General features: G+C 53.4%; 1 protein-coding gene across 1 annotated transcript in view; it reads right to left on the reverse strand.

Annotated features, from left to right (window-relative positions):
* Nucleotides 1-21,462, reverse strand: part of LOC139239369 (pyruvate carboxylase, mitochondrial-like) — a 1,004,568-nt gene that overhangs the window by 217,424 nt on the left and 765,682 nt on the right. The window contains exon 6 of the mRNA XM_070868045.1: nt 13,662-13,883. Coding sequence (XP_070724146.1) covers nt 13,662-13,883 — 222 coding nt within the window. The remainder of the gene's footprint in view (nt 1-13,661; nt 13,884-21,462) is intronic.

Below are 21,462 nucleotides of genomic sequence, written 5' to 3' on the forward strand. Positions count from 1 at the left end.
GGAACGTGAACAGTTCCTTTGCTACCCAATTGGAATAATGACTTTGAGTCAAGCAGCCTTTGCTCAGAATATCTCCAATATGTTTCGAACTAACAAACAGAAGTCTCTGAAGAGAATGATAAAACACAAGCCTCTGCGATTTGTCTCCCTGGGGGAGGGGGTTGGGACTTTAACTCGCTGCCGTTTCCATGGAGATTAACCTTCGATCCCTGGAGATGTGATTTTTTTTCCCCCCGCCTTCTTTTATCCCTTATTTTTTTTTGACATATTTTTATTCACAAATGTTTTGACCGCCATTTGATGTTCCCGTGTTTTTTTCCCTGCCTTTTTTATCGCGTTTTTTTTTTTGCGTATTTTTTCCCCCACTTTTTTATCCCGTGTTTTTTTTTCCCGCGTATTTATCCCATGATTTTTTCCCCCCGCCTTTTATTTTCCTCGTGTTTTTTCCCGCGTATTTATTTTCACGTTTTGCTTCCCGCGTTTCTTCCCCGTGATTTTTCTCCCTCCCGTGTTTTTGTTCCATTATTTTGTTCCCGGGTTTTTTTTTCGCCCCGGGACAGTCCTGCGCAGTGGAGAAGCTTGCTCTGCCTGCGAACAGCCTCTCTCGCCCAGAATGGGGAGGATTAAATCTACACAGAGCCAGCCAGCTCAGGCGCCGTTGAGTGACAAATCATTTTCTGTGGACTTAGCACTTTATGAAACTCAGTTAATATCAATCGAGTTACGGAGCGAGCATAAGCCCAACACTGTACCGAGCTCAGCTGGATGAGACCTCAAGCATTTTGCATTATACAGAAATGAGACCCTTGTGAGAGCTGTGTGATACGGTACAGCAAGATGATCACATACACGCACACACACACAACAACCAAAGCTACATTTACATTTCCTAACCTTTAAATGTGGAGCTGTGTAATTTACATAAATTAAACCTGCTAACATTGGTGCAAATTAATAATTTAACAGCACATCTCCCCTATTGACAACGCAAAAGTAAATCAAAGCCCTTTCTCATCTGCAAAGCTCCTTCCTGTCAATTGATGCTGAGACAGTAACGCTTCTTGTAAAAAAAATCTCGAGATCGGATATTAAACAGCAGCAGTTCACTGCCGCGCTCCCTCACAGGGATCAGGACCACAGGCAATGGAACCAGTCTCTCTCTCTCTCTCTCTCTCTCTCTCTCCCTTGCCGCTGAGTCGGAAGGTCGTGGGTTCGAGCCCCACTCCAGAGACTTGAGCCCACAATCCAGGCCGACACTCCCAGTGCCAGTACTGAGGGAGCGTCGCACTGTCGGAGGGGCAGTACTGAGGGAGCGTCGCACTGTCGGAGGGGCAGTACTGAGGGAGCGCCGCACTGTCGGAGGGGCAGTACTGAGGGAGCGCCGCACTGTCGGAGGGGCAGTACTGAGGGAGCGCCGCACTGTCGGAGGGGCAGTACTGAGGGAGCGCCGCACTGTCGGAGGGCCAGTACTGAGGGAGCGTCGCACTGTCGGAGGGGCAGTACTGAGGGAGCGCCGCACTGGCGGAGGGGCAGTACTAAGGGAGCGCTGCACTGTCGGAGGGGCAGTACTGAGGGAGCGCCACACTGTCAGAGGGGTAGTACTGAGGGAGCGCCGCACTGTCAGAGGGGCAGTACCGAAGGAGTGGCGCACTGTTGGAGGGGCAGTACTGAGGGAGTGCCACACTGTTGGAGGGGCAGTATTGAGGGAGCGCGGCACTGTCAGAGGGGTAGTACTGAGGGAGCACCGCACTGTCGGAGGGGCGGTACTGAGGGAGCGCAGCACTGTCGGAGGGGCGGTACTGAAGGAGCGCCGCACTGTCGGAGGGGCAGTACTGAGGGAGCGTCGCACTGTCGGAGGGGCAGTACTGAGGGAGCGCCGCACTATCTGAGGTGCCTTTGTTCAGATAAAACGTTAAACCGAGGCCCCGTCTCCTCTCTGAGGTGAATATAAAAGATCCCATGGCCACTATTTCATAAACACATAAGAAATAGGAGCAGAGTCAGCCATTCGGCCCCTCGAGCCTGCTCCGCCATTCAATAAGATCATGGCTGATCCGATCATGGACTCAGCTCCACTTCCCCGCCCGTTCCCCATAACCCTTCACTCCCTTATCGCTCAAACATCTGTCTATCTCTGTCTTAAATATATTCAATGACCCAGCCTCCACAGCTCTCTGCGGCAGAGAATTCCACAGATTTACAACCCTCTGAGAGAAGAAATTCCTCCTCATCTCAGTTTTAAATGGGCGGCCCCTTATTCTAAGACTATGCCCCGAGTTCTAGATTCCCCCACGAGGAGAAACATCCTCTCTGCATCTACCCTGTCCAGCCCCCTCAGAATCTTACATGTTTCAATAGGATCACCTCTCATTCTTCTAAACTCCAATGAGTATAGGCCCAACCTGCTCAACCTCTCGAAGAAGAGCAGGGAAGTTCGCTCCGGTGTCCTGAGCCAATATTAATCCCTCAATCAACATCACTAAAACAGATGACCTGGTTATTATCACATTGGTGTTCGTGGGAGCTTGCTGTGCGCAAATTGTCCGCCGTGATTCCCACATTACAACAGTGATGACACTTCAAAAGTACTTCATTGGCTGTAAAACGCTTTGCTGCACCAGAAGTCTTGAAGGTGCGATGGAAATGCAAGTTGATCTTTGTGACCTCACAGTTAATGTCAGAAATAACGGTCGAGGAGTGGTTGGTCAATGCTCACACTGTAATTGGCCCACTGTGGCCTATCCCCGCACCCCCGGTATTAATGGGTGGGTGTAATGAATGTTGGGCAATCACCTCCCCTCACAGCGGACTGCAACCTGGCCGCTCTGCAGATGACCGCTTTGTGGTCGATTCCTTTCTTTTGCCCTGCATCCGCTCAGTGCTCACACCCTCACTCCACGCCCCCGCCCCTGCCCCCCCTCCCCGCCCCACAGTACAGCTGTTATATCTGGGTCTCCTCCACTTCCTTTACAGGTGGCAGTGATACTCCTGCTTCAACCTTTTCAGACGCAGTCAACCTATGACCTTCCATGGCTCCAACCTTAGTCCTTGACCTATTGGCCTTCTTGGCCTCTATAACCTCTGACCTTTCATGGCTCCAACCTTAGTCCATGACCTATTGACCTTCAGGCCTCTATAACCTCTGACCTTTCATGGCTCCACCCTTAGTCCTTGACGTATTGACCTTCTCGGCCTCTATAACCTCTGACCTTCCATGGCTCCAACCTTAGTCCGTGACCTATCGACCTTCTCGGCCTCTATATCCTCTGACCTTTCATGGCTCCACCCTTAGTCCGTGACCTATCGACTTTCTCAGCCTGTATAACCTCTGGCCAATGCAATAGATTAGAAAAAAGCTTATTTTGAGGGAATGAGAATGGAATTAACTGGAATTAAATATTGACAGAGAGATGGAACAACAGTGGGAAATATTTAGAACGGGGATCAATAGAGTTCAGGAGAAACATCGTCTGCGAGAAAAACCAAGAGCAAACTTATCAATAATGACACACCATGGATGAATAAAGAGATAAGGACATAATTGAAACTGAAGAAAAAGGCATTCACTAGACACCTCAAATCGCTGGAGAAATACCACCAACGATGTCTCCGCAAGATCCTGCAAATCCCCCGGGAGGACAGACGCACCAACGTTAGCGTCCTCGACCAGGCCAACATCCCCAGCATCGAAGCACTGACCACACTCGACCAGCTCCGCTGGGCAGGCCACATTGTCCGCACGCCCGACACGAGACTCCCAAAGCAAGCGCTCTACTCGGAACTCCTAGTTACACAGTTACAATGTTTACATACATAAAAATTATATTTATGGTTTCTCGATGTTTTTCTATTACAGCATTGAGTGTTATCTTTATCAGTAGCGACGTTAAGCGAACTGGTCTATAGTCCGCAGGCCCCGACACGAGACTCCCAAAGCAAGCGCTCTACTCGGAACTCCTACACGGCAAGCGAGCCCCAACACGGCAAGCGAGCCCCAGGTGGGCAGAGGAAACGTTACAAGGGACCACCCTCAAGGCCTCCCTGATAAAATGCAACATCCCCACCGACACCTGGGAGTCCCTGGCCAAAGACCAGTCCGCCCTAAGTGGAGGAAGTGCATCCGGGAGGGCGCTGAGCACCTCGAGTCTCGTCGCCGAGAGCGTGCAGAAACCAAGTGCAGGCAGCGGAAGGAGCGTGCGGCAAACCAGTCCCACCCTCCCCTTCCCCCAACCACTGTCTGTCCCACCTGTGACAGAGACTGTAATTCCCATATTGGACTGTTCAGTCACCTGAGAACTCACTTTTAGAGTGGAAGCAAGTCTTCCTCGATTCCGAGGGACTGCCTATGATGATGATGCTGAGAGACTAGACTGATCCCTGGGATCAGAGGGTTGTCCTATGAGGAGAGATTGAGTAGAACGGGCCTATACTCTCTGGAGTTTAGAAGAATGAGCTGACATAAGATTCTGAAGGGTAGATGCAGGGAGGGTGTTTCCCCCGGGCTGGGGAGTCTAGAACCAGGGGTCACACAGTCTCAGGATAAGGGGGTCGGCCATTTAGGACTGAGATGAGGAGGAATTTCTTCACTCAGAGGGTGGTGAATCTTTGGAATTCTCTGCCCCAGAGGGCTGTGGAGGCTCAGTCGTTGAGTATATTCAAGGCTGAGATCGATAGATTTTTGGAGTCTCGGGGAATCGAGGGATATGGGGAAAAGTGGAGTTGAGGTCGAAGGTCAGCCGTGATCTCGCTGAATGGCGGAGCAGGCTCGAGGGGCCGAATGGCCGACTCCTGCTCCTAGTTCTTATGTTCAAATGGCAGAATGAAGACGACAGAAGGAAATAAGAGGGAAAAAAATGAGAAAGTCGAAGAGAAACTTCAACATTAAATTATCGAGGAAGATAAAAAGAAATAGTAAAGTGTTCTACAGACCCATAAATAACAAAATAAATATCAGGATAGGGATGGAGGTTCTCAAACTTATTTGCTTGAAGGAGCCAAGGGATACACACGATAAACTCACAGGTAATGGGCCCAAAATTCCACATGGAGTACTTTTAGTGCAGTTGTTGAGGCATGTCCGATTTTTTCCGTGGCCTGACTGCGGCAAAAACAAAAAGTTCCAAGTTTCACCGGCAGAACCTTTCATTTTGGAGCGTCGCAGATTGTCCTCAAGCTCGGTGGGCGGAGCTTACGGCCTGCGCCGAAAAACGGAGGTTGCCAGGGTAACGAGCGAGGCTGAATTTATCCGGTAGTGTCGCTGCTCAATTTTTCTCTCCCCAAGAACTTCCAGTTTCACAGCAGGTGTGAGCGTTTCACGAGCCGAATTTTTCAAAACCGATTTGTCCCTTTGCAAACTCAACCATGACCCCGTGATGCCTCCCCCACTCCACCCCCACCCTGACACCCAGTACCTGCCGCTACTATCCCAGGCCGAAAGGCCCCCGCCCCCGTGTCTTCAGCTCCGCTGAAACAATGGCGCCTCCTTTCTGCCGATTTTCCCTTCTCTGCGCCCATTTACCTCGGTGTACAAGGACGCAATGCGCCATTTTGGGAAAAAAAGTCGTACTTGGCCCAACTGGACAGAAATGGCAGATGGAGCATAATGTGGGAAAGTGTTGAGGTTATCCACTTTGGCAAAAATAATAGAAAAGCAAATTCTAATTTAAATTGAGAAAGATTGCAAAGTGCCGCAGTACAGCGGGACCTGGGGGTACTTGTGCATGAAACACAAAAGGATAGTATGCAGGTACAGCAAGTGATCAGGAAGGCCAATGGTATCTTGGCCTTTATTGCAAAGGGGGATGGAGTATAAAAGCAGAGAAGTCTTGCTACAGTTATACAGGGTATTGGTGAGGCCACACCTGGAGTACTGCGTGCAGTTTTGGTCTCCGTATCTAAGGGAGGATATACTTGCATTGGAGGCAGTTCAGAGAAGGCTCACTCGATTGATTCCAGAGATGAAGGGGTTCTCTTATGGAGATAGGTTGAGCAGGTTGGGCCTCTACACATTGGAGTTCGGAAGAATGAGAGGTGATCTTATTGAAACTTATAAGATAATGAGGAGGCTCGACAAGGTGGATGCAGAGAGGATGTTTCCACTGATGGGGGAAACTAAAACGAGGGACATAGTCTCAGAATAAGGGGCTGTCCATTTAAAACTGAGATGAGGAGGAATTTCTCCTCTCAGAGGGTTGTAAATCTGTGGCATTCTCTGCCCCAGAGAGCTGTGGAGGCTGGGTCATTGAATATATTTAAGGTGGAGATGGACAGATTTTTGAGCAATATGAGAAGGAATTTCTTCTCCCAGAGGGTTGTGAATCTGTGGAATTCTCTGCCCAAGGAAGCAGTTGAGGCTAGCTCATTGAATGTATTCAAATCACAGATAGACAGATTTTTGAGTGATAAGGGAGTAAAGGGTTATGGGAGCGGGCGGGGAAGTGGAGCTGAGTCCATGATCAGAGCAGCCATGATCGTATTGAATGGCGGAGCAGGCTCGAGAGGCCAAATGGCCGACTCCTGCTCCTCTGTCTTATTGTCTTATGTTCTTATGTTCCGCCCCTAGCGACGTCAAAAATTCAGGGACTAAAACAAAATCGGACATATCTACTTTAGGACGGTTAGAAACTTTGGCGAAACTCGCAGATTTTAGTCTGCTCCAAAAAAAACAGCGTAGTTAGGCCAAAAACTGGCACAGAAAGGTGGGGGAAATTCAGCCCATTGATAGTGAAATGGCAGAAATATTAAGTAATTACTTTGCCTCCGTATTTACCAGGGAGACGAACACAGCGGACATGATGTTAGAAGAGGAGATTAAAAATGATATAAAGACATTTAAGGGGGAGGAGATAATTGATACACTTATCAAACTTATAGAGGATAAGGCACCTGGTCCAGATGGATTGTATCTGTGCACATTACAAGAAGTTGGGGAAGAGATAGGACGGGCACTATCTCATTGGAAAAGGGAATAGTGCCAGAGGACTGGCAGACAGCAAATGTGACTCTTACTTAAAAAAGGAGATAGATATAGTCCAGAAAACTATCATCATCATCATAAACAGTCCCTCGGGATCGAGGAAGACTTGCTTCCACTCTAAAAGTGAGTTCTCAGGTGGCTGAACAGTCCAATATGAGAACCACAGTCCCTGTCACAGGTGGGACAGACAGTGGTTGAGGGAAGGGGAGGGTGGGACTGGTTTTCCGCACGCTCCTTCCGCTGCCTGCGCTTGGTTTCTGCACGCTCTCGGCGACGAGACTCGAGGTGCTCAGCGCCCTCCCGGATGCACTTCCCCCACTTAGGGCGGACTGGTCTTTGGCCAGGGACTCCCAGGTGTCGGTGGGGATGTTGCACTTTATCAGGGAGGCTTTGAGGGTGGTCCCTGTAACGTTTCCTCTGCCCACCTGGGGCTCGCTTGCCGTGTAGGAGTTCCGAGTAGAGCGCTTGCTTTGGGAGTCTCGTGTCGGGGCCTGCGGACTATAGACCAGTTCGCTTAACGTCGCTACTGATAAAGATAACACTCAATGCTGTAATAGAAAAACATCGAGAAACCATAAATATAATTGTTACGTATGTAAACATTGTAACTGTGTAAGACTTGCCACTAGAGGGCGCAACTGTTGGAGGCCCAAGGATCACCTGCACACCTCGTGTAAGGGAGTATAAAAGGTTGTCTGTCAGGCTGCTTAGGCACTCTGGAGTTGTATTAAAGACACTAAGGTCACATCAGTTTTAGCTCACAGTACTCAGTCTTGTGCAGTTCTTCCATACTTAACAGGAATGAACAGTAATCTGCACGGATTTCAAAAGGCAAGGTCACGCTTGACTAAGCCTAATGAATTCTTTGAAAAACTAACAGGTAGGCAGGGCGCTGGTTCTCAAACTTATTTGGTTGAAGGACCCCATTCCAAATCAATCAGTAATCACTGAGCCCCCATTCAAAGTGCCATGTGGTTTAAAAATACTTTTAAGAGAGCAGGTAATACGTGAGCTAGATGTAGCTGCATCTCACAGCAAAGCCTGTCTGTCCTTCATGTGATGTTTGACAATGTATTTAAATCTGTGCCTGCTGCCCGCTTGCCTACCTGTTCCATTAATTTTAAATACCGTGCTCATAACGACTGCTCATCTACCAATTTTAATTATGAAGCTTCTTTTAATTGGAAATTAGCAAAAGCCTCAATTTTAATTCAATGCTACAGTGCTAAACATAAGAAATAGGAGCAGGAGTTGGCCATTCGGCCCCTCGAGCCTGCTCCGCCATTTAATAAGATCATGGCTGATCTGATCATGGACTCAGCTCCACTTCCCCGCCCGCTCCCCATAACCTTTTGTTCCCTTATCGCTCAAAAATCTGTCTATCTCCACCTTAAATATATTCAATGTCCCAGCCTCCACAGCTCTCTGGGGAAGAGAATTCCACAGATTTACAACCCTCTGAGAGAAGAAATTCCTCCTCATCTCAGTTTTAAATGGGCGGCCCCCTTATTCTGTCCCCTAGTTTTAGTCTCCCCCATGAGTGGAAACATCCTCTCTGCATCCACCTTGTCGAGCCCCCTCATTATCTTATAAGTTTCAATAAGGTCACCTCTCATTCTTCTGAACTCCAATGAGTAGAGGCCCAACCTACTCAACCTTTCCTCATAATTCAACCCCCTCATCTCCGGAATCAACCGAGTGAACCTTCTCTGAACTGCCTCCAAAGCAAGTATATCCTTCCTTAAATACGGAGACCAAAACTGCACGCAGTACTCCAGGTGTGGCCTCACCAATACCCTGTACAGGTGTAGCAGGACTTCCCTGCTTTTATACTCGATTCCCCTTGCAATAAAGGCCAACGTTCCATTGGCCTTCCTGATCACTTGTCCTGCGCTGTGTTAGTGTGCAGGTGGGCCTTCGAGAGTGGGGAAGAAGTGGAATGAATTGCCAGCAGTACAAGCTGTGTTGTGAATGATATCTTCCTTTAGTGTTTCGATGAGAGCAGCCCCCAAGCGGCAGGCATTTCGTATCCTGCTGCCCGTGCTCATTATACATGTTGCAGTGTCACTATTTACACTGTGCGCTCAGTACGGTGTAGGTACAGTCCTGACACTGCAATACGAAATGGGCATTTTCCAGAATTGTTCAGTGCAACTACTGCACTCATATCGCACCTTGAATGTGGAAAAAAGCCCCAAATCAGCCCCAAGCAAGAGTAGCAGGGAACTGGGAGGGGACTGAAGCGATGGTCAAAGCTATCTCTGCTCCCTCCCCATCCAGACACCTCGAGAACTCTGCCCACCCCCCCCCCCCCCCCCCCCGCATCAGACCCCTCGAGAACTCGGCCCCCACCGCTCCCCACATCCAAACCCCTCGAGAACTCGGCCCCCCCCCGCTCCCCACATCCAAACCCCTCGAGATCTCGGCCCCCCCCCCCCCCCCGCTCCCCACATCCAAACCCCTCGAGATCTCTGCTCCCCCCCGCTCCCCACATCCAAACCCCTCGAGAACTCGGCCCACCACCGCTCCCCACATCCAAACCCCTCGAGATCTCTGCTCCCCCCGCTCCCCACATCCAAACCCCTCGAGAACTCGGCCCACCACCGCTCCCCACATCCAAACCCCTCGAGAACTCAGCCCCCCCCGCTCCCCACATCCAAACCCCTCGAGAACTCGCCCCCCCCGCTCCACACATCCAAACTCCTCGAGAACTCGCCCCCACCGCTCCCCACATCCAAACCCCTCGAGAACTCGCCCCCTCCCCCGCTCTCCACATCCAAACCCCTCGAGAACTCAGCCCCCCCCCGCTCCCCACATCCAAACCCTTCGAGATCTCTGCTCCCCCACCGCTCCCCACATCCAAACCCCTCGAGAACTCGCCCCAAGCCCCCCGCATCCAGACCCTGCGAGATCTCAATTCCCCCCACCCCCATCCAAACTCCGAAAGATCTCTGCTCCCATCAACTAGATCCTTAAGATTTCTGCTTTCCCCACCGCGACCCTCGGGCTCTCTGCCCCATTCCATACAGACCCCCTGACAGGACCTCTGTACCTTCCCATACAGACCCCTCGACGGGACCTCTGTACCTTCCCATACATATCCCTCGACGGGACCTCTGTACGTTCCCATACAGACCCCTCGACAGGACCTCTGTACCTTCCCATACAGACCCCTCGACGGGACCTGTGTACCTTCCCATACAGACCCCTCGATGGGACCCTGCCCCATCCCATACATACCCCTCGACGGGACCTGTGTACCTTCCCATACAGACCCCCCGACAGGACCTCTGTACCTTCCCATACAGACCCCTCGACAGGACCTCTGTACCTTCCCATACAGACCCCTCGACGGGACCTCTGTACCTTCCCATACAGACCCCTCGACAGGACCTCTGTACCTTCCCATACAGACCCCCCGACAGGACCTCTGTACCTTCCCATACAGACCCCCCGACAGGACCTCTGTACCTTCCCATACAGACCCCTCGACAGGACCTCTGTATCTTCCCATACAGACCCCTCGATGGGACCCTGCCCCATCCCATACAGACCCCTCGACGGGACCTGTGTACCTTCCCATACAGACCCCTCGATGGGACCCTGCCCCATCCCATACATACCCCTCGACGGGACCTGTGTACCTTCCCATACAGACCCCCCGACGGGACCTCTGTACCTACCCATACATACCCCTCGACGGGACCTGTGTACCTTCCCATACAGACCCCTCGACGGGACCCTGCCCCATCCCATACAGACCCCTCGACAGGACCTCTGTACCTTCCCATACATACCCCTCGACGGGACCTGTGTACCTTCCCATACAGACCCCTCGATGGGACCTCTGTACCTTCCCATACATACCCCTCGACGGGACCCTGCCCCATCCCATACAGACCCCCCGACAGGACCTCTGTACCTTCCCATACAGACCCCTCGATGGAACCTCTGTACCTTCCCATACAGACCCCCCGACGGGACCTCTGTACCTTCCCATACATACCCCTCGACGGGACCTGTGTACCTTCCCATACAGACCCCTCGACGGGACCCTGCCCCATCCCATACAGACCCCTCGACAGGACCTCTGTACCTTCCCATACATACCCCTCGACGGGACCTGTGTACCTTCCCATACAGACCCCTCGATGGGACCTCTGTACCTTCCCATACATACCCCTCGACGGGACCCTGCCCCATCCCATACAGACCCCCCGACAGGACCTCTGTACCTTCCCATACAGACCCCTCGATGGGACCTCTGTACCTTCCCATACAGACCCCTCGACAGGACCTCTGTACCTTCCCATACATACCCCTCGACAGGACCTCTGTACATTCCCATACAGACCCCTCGACGGGACCTCTGTACCTTCCCATACAGACCCCTCGACGGGACCTCTGTACCTTCCCATACAGACCCCCCGACAGGACCTCTGTACCTTCCCACACAGACCCCTCGACAGGACCTCTGTACCTTCCCATACAGACCCCTCGACGGGACCTCTGTACCTTCCCATACAGACCCCTCGACAGGACCTCTGTACCTTCCCATACATACCCCTCGACAGGACCTCTGTACCTTCCCATACAGACCCCTCGACGGGACCTCTGTACCTTCCCATACAGACCCCCCGACAGGACCTCTGTACCTTCCCATACATACCCCTCGACAGGACCTCTGTACCTTCCCATACAGACCCCCCGACAGGACCTCTGTACCTTCCCATACATACCCCTCGACAGGACCTCTGTACCTTCCCATACAGACCCCTCGACGGGACCTCTGTACCTTCCCATACATACCCCTCAACGGGACCTCTGTACCTTCCCATACATACCCCCCGACAGGACCTCTGTACCTTCCCATACAGACCCCTCGACAGGACCTCTGTACCTTCCCATACAGACCCCTCGACAGGACCTCTGTACCTTCCCATACAGACCCCTCGATGGGACCCTGCCCCATCCCATACAGACCCCTCGACGGGACCTGTGTACCTTCCCATACAGACCCCTCGACGGGACCTCTGTACCTTCCCATACAGACCCCTCGATGGGACCCTGCCCCATCCCATACAGACCCCTCGATGGGACCTCTGTACCTTCCCATACAGACCCCTCGATGGGACCTCTGTACCTTCCCATACAGACCCCTCGACGGGACCTCTGTACCTTCCCATACAGACCCCCCGACAGGACCTCTGTACCTTCCCACACAGACCCCTCGACAGGACCTGTGTACCTTCCCATACAGACCCCTCGACGGGACCTCTGTACCTTCCCATACAGACCCCTCGATGGGACCCTGCCCCATCCCATACAGACCCCTCGATGGGACCTCTGTACCTTCCCATACAGACCCCTCGACGGGACCTCTGTACCTTCCCATACAGACCCCTCGACGGGACCTCTGTACCTTCCCATACAGACCCCCCGACAGGACCTCTGTACCTTCCCACACAGACCCCTCGACAGGACCTCTGTACCTTCCCATACAGACCCCTCGACGGGACCTCTGTACCTTCCCATACAGACCCCTCGACAGGACCTCTGTACCTTCCCATACATACCCCTCGACAGGACCTCTGTACCTTCCCATACAGACCCCTCGACGGGACCTCTGTACCTTCCCATACAGACCCCCCGACAGGACCTCTGTACCTTCCCATACATACCCCTCGACAGGACCTCTGTACCTTCCCATACAGACCCCTCGACAGGACCTCTGTACCTTCCCATACAGACCCCTCGACGGGACCTCTGTACCTTCCCATACATACCCCTCAACGGGACCTCTGTACCTTCCCATACAGACCCCTCGACAGGACCTCTGTACCTTCCCATACAGACCCCTCGATGGGACCCTGCCCCATCCCATACAGACCCCTCGACGGGACCTGTGTACCTTCCCATACAGACCCCTCGACGGGACCTCTGTACCTTCCCATACAGACCCCTCGATGGGACCCTGCCCCATCCCATACAGACCCCTCGATGGGACCTCTGTACCTTCCCATACAGACCCCTCGATGGGACCCTGCCTCATTCCATACAGAGCCCTCGATGGGACCTCTGTACCTTCCCATACAGAACCTTGAGATCTCTGCTCCAGCTGATAGAAACATAGAAAACAGGAGCAGTCGGCCATACGGCCCTTCGAGTCTGCACCACCATTCCATATGATCATGGCTGATCCTCTATCTCAACACCATATTCCCGCTTTTTCCCCATACCCCTTGATGCATTTTGTTTCTAGAAATCTATCTATCTCCCTCTTAAATATATTCAGTGACTTGGCCTCCACAGCCTTCTGTGGTAGAGAATTCCACAGGTTCACCACCCTCTGAGTGAAAACATTTCTCCTCATCTCGCTCCTGAATTTCCTACCCCGTATCCTGAGACTGTGACCCCTTGATCTAGACTTCCCAGCCTGGGGAAACATCCTCCCCACATCCAGTCTGTCCAACCCCGTCAGAATTTTATACATTTCAATGCGATCCCCTCTCATTCTTCTAAACTCTAGTGAATACAGGCCTAGTCGACCCAATCTCTCCTCATACGATAGATCTGAGTCTCGAGCTCTCTGCTCCAGCCCAGCCAGACCACTGCTCCCCGAGCCAAGTGCAACATTTGAGTCCGGCTGAGCTGCTGTGAGCACGCGAGCGAGGTAGGGCCTTACCTCCCCAGTTCTCGATGCTGAACAGCCGGTTGAAGTACTGCGCCACAAAGGGGGAGATGAGCTTGAGGTCGTGGGTGCGGACCCGCGTAGCGAGCAGCGACTGGTGAGCGTCTCGGAAGGTGGTGTCCATCAGGAGCAGGCCTTTGTGGTTGCGCACGGCCTTCGCAAAGTCTTCGGGGCCTTCCCGCAGGAGGATCTCGCGGAGACCGGGAGTGGGTTCACCTGCAACAAGCAAAAGGGAGAAAAAAAATCCCAGAATCAGGGAATGATACAAACACAGAAGGAGGACATTGGGCCCATTGTGCCTGTGATAGAGCAATCCAATCAGTCACACTCCCACCGCTCGATAACAGAAACCTGTCATATTTTCCTTTTCAAGTATCTATCCAACAACAACTACTTGTATTTATATAGTGCCTTTAACATAGTAAAATGTCTTAAGGCGCTTCACAGGCGCTCTCTCAGTGCCGCACTTCCGACAGTGCGGCGCTCCCTCAGCACTGCCCCTCTGACAGTGCGGCACTCCCTCAGTACTGCCCCTCTGACAGTGCGGCACTCCCTCAGCACTGCCCCTCTGACAGTGCGGCACTCCCTCAGTACTGCCCCTCTGACAGTGCGGCACTCCCTCAGTACTGTCCCTCTAACAGTGCGGCGCTCCCTCAGTACTGCCCCTCCGACAGTGCGGCACTCCATCAGTACTGTCCCTCCAACAGTGCGGCGCTCCCTCAGTACTGTCCCTCTAACAGTGCGGCGCTCCCTCAGTACTGCCCCTCCGACAGTGCAGCGCTCCCTCAGTACTGCCCCTCCGACAGTGCGGCGCTCCCTCAGTACTGCCCCTCCGACAGTGCGGCGCTCCCTCAGTACTGCCCCTCCGACAGTGCGGCGCTCCCTCAGTACTGCCCCTCCGACAGTGCGGCGCTCCCTCAGTACTGCCCCTCCGACAGTGCGGCGCTCCCTCAGTACTGCCCCTCCGACAGTGCGGCGCTCCCTCAGTACTGTCCCTCCGACAGTGCGGCGCTCCCTCAGTACTGTCCCTCTAACAGTGCGGCGCTCCCTCAGTACTGTCCCTCTAACAGTGCGGCGCTCCCTCAGTACTGCCCCTCCGACAGTGCAGCGCTCCCTCAGTACTGCCCCTCCGACAGTGCGGCGCTCCCTCAGTACTGCCCCTCCGACAGTGCGGCGCTCCCTCAGTACTGCCCCTCCGACAGTGCGGCGCTCCCTCAGTACTGCTCCTCCGACAGTGCGGCACTCCCTCAGTACTGCCCCTCAGACAGTGAGGCGCTCCCTCAGTACTGCCCCTCCGACAGTGCGGCGCTCCCTCAGTACTGCCCCTCCGACAGTGCGGCGCTCCCTCAGTACTGCCCCTCCGACAGTGCGGTGCTCCCTCAGTACTGCCCCTCCGACAGTGCGGCGCTCCCTCAGCACTACACTGGGGTGTCAGCCTCGATTTCTTTGCTCAAGCCCCTGGAGTGGGACTCGAACCCACGACTTTCTGACACAGAGGGTGCTGCCCACTGAGCCAGGGCTGATTGCCAAATGATGCAAAGAGAACTTTCTGTGCAAGATTTCAGTTTGATTTATGCAGAAAATTATGTGTCTTCCCTCTATTAACTGGCAAATTATTTTAACAAAATAAAAATGCTCCAAACGGTTTCATTTTTAATTTATAAGCCAGGGCTGCAGCAGTGTAAAAATGCCAGTTAACAGACGTCAGTACTGAAATACTCCGTTATAGATATTAATGGCTGGAGAAACACACGAGCTGCATTCAAAATCACGACAGTATTACACTTTGATTAAATGAATGGCGCTCCGTGGCTCTAGGGAGCTGGCCTTGTCAAAGAGATGAAATACTGCACACACCACCAGACTCAGAATAGTGCGCGGAAATAACAAAAGGATATTCATCAAATTAAAGAAAAATAACTTCCCTGTGTATCAAAATTTTCTTTGCTAAATGAAACAAAAAAAAATTCACTTTTGAACGAAAGAAAGGGTTTGTGTCAGGCCTGCCTTTGTGGGTCTCTCTCCCTCCCGCCTCTCAGTCAGGAGGTCGTGGGTTCAAGTCCCACTTCAGAGACTTGAGCATAAATAATCCAGGCCGACACTCCCAGGGCAGTACTGAGGGAGTGCCGCACTGTCAGATGGGCAGTACTGAGGGAGCGCCGCACTGTCGGAGGAGTAGTACTGAGGGAGTGCCGCACTGTCGGAGGGGCAGTACTGGGGGAGCGCCGCACTGTCGGAGGAGTAGTACTGAGGGAGTGCCGCACTGTCGGAGGGGCAGTACTGGGGGAGCGCCGCACTGTCGGAGGGGCAGTACTGAGGGAGCGCCGCACTGTCGGAGGAGTAGTACTGAGGGAGCGCCGCACTGTCGGAGGGGCAGTACTGGGGGAGCGCCGCACTGTCGGAGGGGCAGTACTGAGGGAGCGCCACACTGTCGGAGGGGCAGCGCTGAGGGAGTGCCGCACTGTCGGAGGGGTAGTACTGAGGGAGCGCCGCATTGTCGGAGGGGCAGTACTGAGGGAGCACCGCACTGTCGGAGGGGTAGTACTGAGGGAGCGGCGCACTGTCGGAGGGGCGGTACTGAGGGAGCGCCGCACTGCCGGAGGGGCGGTACTGAGGGAGCGCCGCACTGCCGGAGGGGCAGTACTGAGGGAGCGGCGCACTGTCGGAGGGGCGGTACTGAGGGAGCGCCGCACTGCCGGAGGGGCAGTACTGAGGGAGCGGCGCACTGTCGGAGGGGCAGTACTGAGGGAGCGGCGCACTGTTGGAGGGGCAGTACTGAGGGAGCGGCGCACTGCCGGGGGGGCAGTACTGAGGGAGCGGCGCACTGTCGGAGGGGCAGTGCTGAGGGAGCGCCGCACTGCCGGAGGGGCAGTACTGAGGGAGCGCCGCACTGCCGGAGGGGCAGTACTGAGGGAGCGCCGCACTGCCGGAGGGGCAGTACTGAGGGAGCGCCGCACTGCCGGAGGGGCAGTACTGAGGGAGCGCCGCACTGCCGGAGGGGCAGTACTGAGGGAGCGCCGCACTGTCGGAGGTGCTGCCTTCCGGATGAGACGTTAAACCGAGGCCCCGTCTGCCCTCTCAGGTGGACGTAAAAGATCCCACAGCCACTATTTCGAAGAAAAGCAGGGGAGTTCTCCCCGGTGTCCTGGGGCCAATATTTATCCCTCAAAATCAACATAACACAAACTGATTAACTGGTCAGCACCGCATTGCTGTTTGTGTGCGCAAACTGGCTGCTGCGTTTCCTACATGGCTCCGGTTGGGGTGGAGTGTAGACTGTTTCAGTATAAGGGGTGTTGCAGTTGTGTGAGGCGGACTGGTTGGGCTGGGTGCTCTCTATCTTTCCGCCATTGTTCATTGTTCCTAGGTTTATATGTAACCTTCAGGGCTGCTGACCGAGGGCCTTGCGGCTCTTTGTCGGCCGGCGTGGACACGATGGGCCGGAATGGTCTCCTTCTGCGCTGTAGTGTAGTCCCGTTTCTATTGCAACAGTGACTACACTTCAAATTGGCTGTATGAATGTGAGTCTTTCTGTGTTGAGTCTCAGGTGTGAACGAACCGCCCGCTCTGTAGTGCCAAGCCCTGAAGGTTTACATGTTCCCGGTTAGCTCGCCATTCTGGTAAGATGGCAGAGATCACCCACTGAATCCAGCTGTCTCAGTACAAGCCTTACCATCACTTTTCAGTGCATATGATGACACAGCCATCACAGGTAATCCACATATGTGAGCACAAGGACTGTGGTTAGAGGAGTAAGGGACTGCGGGGAGATAATTAGAGATCGAGGAGAGAATCAAACTGGTGCCTGCCTTGGTGAGTGGGTGCATGGCAGTTCCTCACTGACAGTAGCTGTCACATCTTATACTGGCGACTGACAGACACGGTGATGAGCAGAGACGGCTGGTACAGGCCTGCTCTCACTCAGTGTGCAGTACATCTGTCGTTCCTCATCGCAACCAATCACCTACACCCACTGCCTCATCGCAACCAATCACCTACACCCACCTCCCCATTTCACCCAATCACCTACACCCACCTCCTCATCTCACCCAATCACCTACACCCACCTCCCCATCGCAACCAATCACCGACACCCACCTCTCCATCTCACCCAATCACCTACACCCACCTCCCCATCGCAACCAATCACCTACACCCACCTCCCCATCGCAACCAATCACCTACACCCACCTCCCCATCGCAACCAATCACCTACACCCACCTCCCCATCTCAACCAATCACCTACACCCACCTCCCCATCTCAACCAATCACCTACATCCACCTCCCCATCGCAACCAATCACCTACACCCACCTCCCCATCGCAACCAATCAGCTACACCTACCTCCCCATCGCAACCAATCAGCTACACCCACCTCCCCTTCGCAACCAATCACCTACACCCACCTCCCCATCGCAACCAATCTGCTACACCCACCTCCACATCGCAACCAATCACCTACACCCACCTCCCCATCTCAACCAATCACCTACACCCACCTCCCCATTGCAACCAATCAGCTACACCTACCTCCCCATCGCAACCAATCAGCTACACCCACCTCCCCTTCGCAACCAATCACCGACACCCACATCCCCATCGCAACCAATCACCTACATCCACCTCCTCATCGCAACCAATCACCTACACCCACCTCCCCATCGCAACCAATCACCTACACCCACCTCCCCATCTCAACCAATCACCTACACCCACCTCCCCATCGCAACCAATCACCTACACCCACTCCCCACCTCAACCAATCAGCTACACCCACCTCCCCATTTCACCCAATCACCTACACCCACCTCCCCATCTCAACCAATCACCTACACCCACTTCCCCACCCCACTCAGCCACCTTCCTGCATTGCTGTTGCTGAGAAGCAGGAAGTTATACTGGGGGCAGACAGGATATGGGGATTGTGGCCTTTCTCTGTGCCAGACTGTCTCAGACACACCGTATCAGCTCAGGTTCAGTGTTCTCGGTTTGGTGCGCTTTACATAAGGACATAAGAGGCAGGAGTCGGCCATTCGGCCCCTCGAGCCTGCTCTGCCATTCAATAAGATGATGGCTGATCCGATCATGGACTCAGCTCTACTTCCCCGCCCGCTCTCCATAACCCTCGACTCCCTTATCGCTCAAAAATCTGTCTCCACCTTAAATATATTCAATGACCCAGCCTCCACAGCTCTCTGGGGCACAGAATTCCACAGATTTACAACCCTCCGAGAAAAGAAATTCCTCCTCATCTCAGTTTTAAATGGGCGGCCCCTTATTCTGAGACTATGCCCCCTAGTTCTAGATTCCCCTATGAGTGGAAATATCCTCTCTGTATCCACCTTTGCAATGGGCTGACTTCATTATTTCCAGGCCGGTCGGGGATGGGGTAAGGGTTTAGCCCAGGGGTCAGGGGCTGAGATACGTCCACGGGCAGTGCCGACATACCCTAGAAAGAAAGACTTGCATTTCTGTAGCGCCTTTCACGACCACCGGATGTCCCAAAGCGCTATACAGCCAATGAAATACTTTTGGAGTGCAGTCACTGTTGTAATGTGGGAAACACGGCAGTCAATGTGCACACAGCAAGCTCCCACACACAGCAATGTGATAATGACCAGATCATCTGTTTTAGTTACGTTGATTAAGGGATAAATATTGGCCCCAGGACACCGGGGATAACTCCCCTGCTCTTCTTCGAAATAGTGCCGTGGGATCGTTTACGTACACCTGAGAGGGCAGACGGGGCCTCGGTTCGAAAGATGGCAACTCCGACAGTGCAGCGTTCCCTCAGTACTGCCCTTCCGACAGTGCGGCGCTCCCTCAGTACTGCCCCTCCGACAGTGCGGCGCTCCCTCAGTACTGCCCCTCCGACAGTGCGGCGCTCCCTCAGTACTGCCCCTCCGACAGTGCGGCGCTCCCTTAGTACTGCCCCTCCGACAGTGCGGCGCTCACTCAGTACTGCCCCTCCGACAGTGCGGCGCTCCCTCAGTACTGCCCCTCCGACAGTGCGGTGCTCCCTCAGTACTGCCCCACCGACAGTGCGGCACTCCCTCAGTACTGCCCCTCCGACAGTGCGGTGCTCCCTCAGTACTGCCCCACCGACAGTGCGGCGCTCCCTCAGTACTGCCCCTCCCACAGTGCGGCGCTCCCTCAGTACTGCCCCTCCGACAGTGCGGCGCTCCCTCAGTACTGCCCCTCCGACAGTGCGGCGCTCCCTCAGTACTGCCCCTCCCACAGTGCGGCGCTCCCTCAGTATTGCCCCTCCGACAGTGCTCCGCTCCCTCAGCACTTGCACTAGGAGTGTCGTCTTGGATTATGGGCTCAAGACTCTGGAGTGAGACTCAACACTTATTCAATTTAATTTCAGAGCTCATAATGGCGGGGATTTGACCTCAGGGCCCCCTGGTTCAGTACTGTAACCATGTGGGCAGTCGCTTACTTCCCAACTTTTATTGCAAGGGGGATAGAGTATAAAAGCAGAGAAGTCCTGCTACAACTGTACAGGGTATTGGTGAGGCCACACCTGGAGTACTGCGTACAGTTTTGGTCTCCGTATTTAAGAAAGGATATACTTGCATTGGAGGCTGTTCAGAGAAGGTTCACTCGGTTGATTCCTGAGATGAAGGGGTTGTCTTCTGAAGAAAGGTTGAGCAGGTTGGGCCTGTACTCATTGGAGTTTAGCAGAATGAGAGGTGATCTTATTGAAACGTACAAGATTCTGAGGGGGCTGGACAGGGTGGATGCAGAGAGGATGTTTCCCATCGTGGGGGAATCTGGAACTAGGGGGCATAGTTTCAGAATCAGGGGTCACCCATTTAAAACTGAGATGAGGAGGAATTTCTTCTCTCAGAGGGTTGTAAATCTGTGGAATTCTCTGCCCCAGAGAGCTGTGGAGGCTGGGTCATTGAACATATTTAAGGTGGAGATAGACAGATTTTTGAGTGATAAGGGAGTCAAGGGTTATGGGGAGCGGGCGGGGAAGTGGAGCTGAGTCCATGATCGGATCAGCCATGATCTTATTGAATGGCGGAGCAGGCTCGAGGGGCCGAATGGCCGACTCCTGCTCCTATTTCTTACGTTCTGATGTTCAAGTGACCAACCTCAATCACTGTTGGCACTTCTCGCCACCCTCACGTGTGGTCAATGCCAAAAGCTATGTACTGTCCATTCGTACTGAAAGCCTGACGCGTTGCGCAAGAGTGAGCCCCCTTGTTTGTGTGTGCACTGGGCATCTTTTGCCCCTTCTACAAAAAGCAAGAAGGTGACTTGCGGTGTTAATGTGGGCGGAGTACTGGGCACTCTGGCTGAGCCGCCTGCAGCACTGAGCTCTGCCGGTGAGAGCACCTGAGGGTGTCGATTGGTGAGTACAGGCACAGGCCTAGCCTGCCATGGTCCAATGTGATGTCAGTCATCGCTGCCTTTCAGGGCAAGCTGGATAATCACATGAGGGAGAAAGGAATAGAAGGGTTATGCTGATTAACAATTGCCGATGGGAGTTCCACACCTTAACCGCCCTTTTTGTGTAGAAATCTTTGCCAACTTCACTGCTGAAAGAAGTAGCTCTAATTTTTAGACTTGGTAGACTCTCCAACCAGAAAATAGTTTATCTCTAGCCACCCTATCGGGTCCCCTTAATAACTTGAAAACTTCATTCAAGTCACCCCTTAGCCTCTAAATTTCAGGGAATACAACCCTAGTCGTGTAATCTCTCCCCTTAACTTAACCCTTGACGTCCGAGTCATCATAGGCGGGCCCTCGAAACGAGGATGACTCGTTTACGCCAGAAAAGG

The sequence above is a fragment of the Pristiophorus japonicus genome, chromosome 27 (genome assembly GCF_044704955.1).
Source record: "Pristiophorus japonicus isolate sPriJap1 chromosome 27, sPriJap1.hap1, whole genome shotgun sequence".
NCBI classification, from domain to species: Eukaryota; Metazoa; Chordata; class Chondrichthyes; family Pristiophoridae; genus Pristiophorus; species Pristiophorus japonicus.